The sequence below is a fragment of the Merops nubicus genome, unplaced genomic scaffold, assembly GCF_000691845.1.
Source record: "Merops nubicus isolate BGI_N331 unplaced genomic scaffold, ASM69184v1 scaffold6303, whole genome shotgun sequence".
Taxonomy (NCBI): Eukaryota; Metazoa; Chordata; class Aves; order Coraciiformes; family Meropidae; genus Merops; species Merops nubicus.
In genome coordinates, this window is record NW_008599483.1 from 3,434 (window position 1) to 8,216 (window position 4,783).

Here is a 4,783-nt window from a genome sequence, read left to right on the forward strand (position 1 = left end):
AACCTCCCCTGACACAGCCTGAGGCCCTTTCCTCTTGTCCTGTTGTTTGTTCCTTGGGAGCAGAGCCCGACCCCCCCCTGGCTCCAGGCTCCTGTCAGGAGCTGTGCAGAGCCAGAAGGTCTCCCCTGAGCCTCCTTTGCTCCAGGCTCAGCACCCCCAGCTCCCTCAGCTGCTCCTCTTAAGACCTGTGCTCTAGTAGAAGCAGAACCTAGATAAGACCTAATTCAGATAATTATAGAATCATTAAGGTTTGAAAAGACCTCTAAGATCATCAAGTTCAGCCATCAACCCAACAATACCATGACCTGTAAACCGTGTCCCCAAGTACCCTGCCTCACTCCAGGCTCCTGTCAGGAGCTGTGCAGAGCCAGAAGGTCTCCCCTGAGCCTCCTTTGCTCCAGGCTCAGCACCCCCAGGTCCCTCAGCTGCTCCTCACAAGCCATGTTCCCCAGACCCTCCCCAGCTTCATTCATGTGAGGAGCTGGAGTGTTAAGAAATGACATTTTTCCAGCAGTGGAGCGTGGGCTGAATCTGACTTCTTAGGGCTGAGTTAATAAAAACACACTTAAACTATAAACCCCCTTGCCCACTTGATAGGAAACTCTCAAGGCTTTAGCAGATGCTGAGGTTTTAACGTGCCTGGGGTGAGTGGTGTTACCAGCAGGGTGAGAACTGGGAGCTGCAGCAGGGCTGGAGCCCAGCACTGCCTGTCCAGTGCCCTGTGCTCCTTAGGTGACCTTCATCTCTCTTTGCCTGTAACTGATGTTGAGAGGCTGCTTCTAAAACCTTTGGTGTAATAAACACCCTGTAAATCCCATCAATAAGGTGTGTAGCTGCCCCAGGTGCTCCAGCTGCTGTGGAACTCTTGGTGGGGGGGTTTTATTTCATGGTTTGGGTGGTTTTTCTGCCTGCAGAGCTGGGAGGACTGCTGAAGTACGTGCGGCCCTTCCTGAACTCCATCAGCAAGGCCAAGGCAGCTCGGCTGGTCCGCTCCCTGCTCGACCTCTTCCTGGACATGGAGGCAGCCACAGGACAGGAGGTGAGGCTGACCCCAGGGCAGGGCTCTGTTCCTCAGAGGCCTCTGGTACCACCCTCTGACCCAGCTTGCTTCAAGCTGAAGAATTATTCATGTCAGGAAACGTTCGTTTAATGCGTTTAGGTGTATTAATAAAACCTGGGGTGATTTAGTTCTCTTCCAGCTGATTCCTGCAGGTCTCACCTGCTGTGGGTTGGGAGTAGCTCCCACCCGGGACCTTTCTCGTGGGTTTGTGTTTCTGGCTGTTTAGAGGCACAGAGTGAGTAGCAGCAGTCAGGTTTTGGGGACATGAGAGGTGAGAGGTGCTGCACCCCTGCCAGGGAGCCAGCCCTGGGGAGAGGTGGTGGCAGAGAGCTGGAGGAGGTGTGCTGGGCTCTGTCAGGAGCTGGGGGTTAGAGGGTGATTTAGCATCTTCCACTTGGAGACAGGAGGGTGCCTTGCATGGGGGCATGGTGTGGTGGCTGTCTGAGTCTGCAGAGGGCTTCTGAGGCACAAAACTTACTCCTGAAGTGGGAATGGAAAGAGTTTTGCAGCTACCAAGTGTAAACTGTGAACTTCTCCACTGGAAAACCCATTTGGTCTGAGACAGCCCACAGTCAGGATTTACTCCATTCTCATTTGCTCCCTGGAATACTGTTGTTTTTCTTATTTATTTATTTTTTTTCTATCCACCTTGTTTGGTTATTTGGGAATGGGAGAAGGATGGGAGCAGCTTGGGAAGGATGAGGAGCCCCTTCCCAGTGGTGCCCAGCTGCAGTAGTGCAGGTTGTGCTGGCACACTGGAGCTGTCAGATGGACAGGGGAGCCAGGGAGGGTCTCACCAAGAGCTGAAGGACAAAGCCCACACAACAGTGACTGGCAGATGACAGTCCTGGAGAGGTTCTGCCTCATTGAGAGGCAAGTGGCATGCTCATTAGCCAAATGAGCACAGATTGTCATCCTCTAGTTCAGGTAACCTGGCAAATGTTCTCCCTTTGTTCAGTTCTTGTTTCTGGAAATGGCAGCAGAATCTTTTGCCCCTTTTCTGGGACAGAAGAGGTTAAGGGGAGCAGGGGGAGGTGTGGGGGTGAGCAGGGACCCCCTGAAGGAGTCAGGAGAAAATGGGTGATGTCAGACTTCTAAAGGTAACGTGGTGTGAGTGACAATATTTGGATGCAGTCCCAGAAGGTGACAGTTTATGGCTGGGGAGGAACTTGGGGTAACAGTGGTGGAAATGTGCCTCAGTTAGTAAAAATACTCAATTTCAACCATCTTCAAAACCAAACTCAAAACCTTAAAAGAATTAGGACACTTACTCTGTGAGGTTCTTGATGCAGTAGTGCTGGATATGTCAGAAATGTTCAGAGGGACATTTGCCTCCTCTCTGTAACACGTGTTGAGAGGACTCCCAAGAGTCCAATCAAGCACTGAAGTCAGAGATTTCTCCAGCTCCTAATGCTAATCACTGCACAATAAATTGCAACTTCATAATGGCTTTTCAGAAGTTGTCCCCATTTAATTAGCAGTGAGGAGGAGCTGACAAGTCCTGCAGTGTAGGACAGCTGCAGAGCTGCTCCAGAAAGAGACACGACCCAGGGATTTTGGGAAGAGGCATGCCTGAGCCTAGCACCTCAGGATGACTTAATCTGCATCACTGGCCAGTACTAAATGGACACCCTCTGCTAATTGGGGTGGGACACAACTGCTTTATTCTTGAAGGGAATCTCAGCAGTCTTAAAGACATGAGAAGCCACAGGGTTCCTTTGCTGTGCTTTGAAGCAAGAGATAAAACATCCAGTGTCCCTGACCAGCTCCTGGCACCCCACGTGGTTGGAAATGCTGGAGCCTGTCACTTCTGTCACTTCCCACTGCTAAAGGACACACGTGGTCTGACATAATCAGGCCCCAGAACACATGCACTTTGTTTCCTTTGCATTGTAGAACAACTGAAAATACTTTTTTTTTTTTCTCAAAGGCTGAATTAAATGGTGCAAAACACGCTGGAAGGGACCTCAAAGTCCTTTAGTCCATCCCTTGCCCTAAGGCAGAATCATGTCCCCAGATGGTTTTATTGCAAACACAAACACAGCTCTTTAAGAAATGCTCTGAGGATGTCAACAGTATTTTTACTGGTCAGTCTTTGGAAGCTGAATCTTTATTTTCATATTCCAGCGTGGGAGGATTTTCCTTGGTGGTCAGAAAAAGTTACCAGAAGGCAAATGTGTTAGCAAAGCAGTTGAGATGGTGGTCTCCTGGAGGTTTTGTGGTGGCTGAAGGCTAAACTAAGCCTTGGTTTGAGCTTTCCTTTCTCTTGCAGTACATATTGTGAGTAGTGTAATACTGTGAAGGTCGTCACAAAGTGTAGGAATTTCACCTAGCCAGTGGAGTGTGAGAAGAGAGCACAGACCACAGCTCTTCTCTAGCATTCTGCCCAACCTTTCTGTGAGTTCACACTCCTGGGTCAACATGCTGCTGCCTGAAGTGCCTCGTGTGGGGTGACCAGTGAGTCCTCACTGCAGAGAGGTCCCTGGACCTTGGGCTGTGGAGCTGCAGCTGTGTCAGCAGGGAGCTCTGCTTTACCCTGGGTGTGTTCAGGGTGTGCTCAGAGGGGTTGGGATGGGCAGTGGGGGTGGCTGAGCTCCAGGCTCATTTGGAGTAAAGCTGTTGGGACAGGAACGACGTGTTTCCTTAAGCCCCACTGTGGAGATTGAGGCTTTGTTGTGCTCTAGGCAGTGGCTGGAGCATGCTGGTGTTTTAACGTGGCTCTTTCTGCTCCCTTTAAGGTTGACCTGTGTTTAGAGTGTATTGAATGGGCCAAATCTGAGAAGAGGACTTTCCTACGCCAGGCTCTGGAGGTATGTCACACTGCAGACCCCTGGGACAGCCTCTTCCCTTGGTCAGATTTCAGATCTGGAGCAGTGGAGGACGTGTGGGGTGTCGTGCAGGTCTTTGTGTGTGCTGTGGGTGGGCAGTAGAGGTGACACTGAACCTGGTGCTTGCTCAGCAGCAGGATTTTACCCCTTGTGTTTAGAGCAGCCCACCTCCCAGGGGTAGATCTTGCAGGCTGTGTAATGTAAGGACGACAAACTAATGTGGTGAAGTCTGTGCAGATAGCACAAAGCTCCACTGGTGAAATGAAGCTGTACTGGCTCTCTGGCTTCCCTCACAGCAGTCCCTTCTCTGTCCCCCAGGCGAGGCTGGTCTCCTTGTACTTCGATACCAAGAGGTACCAAGAAGCTCTGCAGCTGGGTGAGTCTCCCACTAGGTGGTGGTAGCTCTGTGCTTTCAGATTACTCCTGAGGCTACCAGGGAAACGATCAGCTACCTCCTGTTCCTTGATGAGTTTTGGAGCACTTGGGTGTTAATTTCTCAGTGCTGTACCCGTTCTGCCATCCTTTGCTAGAGCTTGGGGGTAAAAGCTTGAAGAGATCTCCTTTTTCTCATTTCAAGTCGTTTTGGAAGCAAAGAGGAGCTGCATCCAGTTGAAGGCATCAGGTTTGGCTGCTGCTGGAACACACGTGGCAGGCTGCTGTGGTCAGAGAGATCAGAGGGAGAAAAAACATCTTTCTCCAGTTCATTCAAAAGCAGCCTCAGTCTGTAGCATTGCCAGGAACCAGCAAACCTCTGAGGTCATCAGCCAAGCTGTTGTGAAGCAGAGAGGCTTCAACGGGCTCACTTCTGCTCCACCTGAGGCATGGTGGTGACCAGAGGAGCCCTGCTGCCACCACCAAGCAGCATGGAGCAGGTCCCCTCCGGCAGCCAGCTCCT

The 4,783-nt window shown here is 51.0% G+C and overlaps 1 protein-coding gene across 1 annotated transcript in view; it reads left to right on the forward strand.

Annotated features, from left to right (window-relative positions):
- Positions 1–914: 914 nt before the first annotated feature.
- Positions 915–4,783, forward strand: part of PSMD11 (proteasome (prosome, macropain) 26S subunit, non-ATPase, 11) — a gene marked incomplete at its 5' end in the record, with an annotated part of 13,811 nt that continues 9,942 nt past the window's right edge. Inside the window, 3 exons of the mRNA XM_008937388.1 lie at positions 915–1,039; positions 3,799–3,870; positions 4,207–4,264. Of these exons, the coding sequence (XP_008935636.1) occupies positions 915–1,039; positions 3,799–3,870; positions 4,207–4,264 (255 nt within the window). The remainder of the gene's footprint in view (positions 1,040–3,798; positions 3,871–4,206; positions 4,265–4,783) is intronic.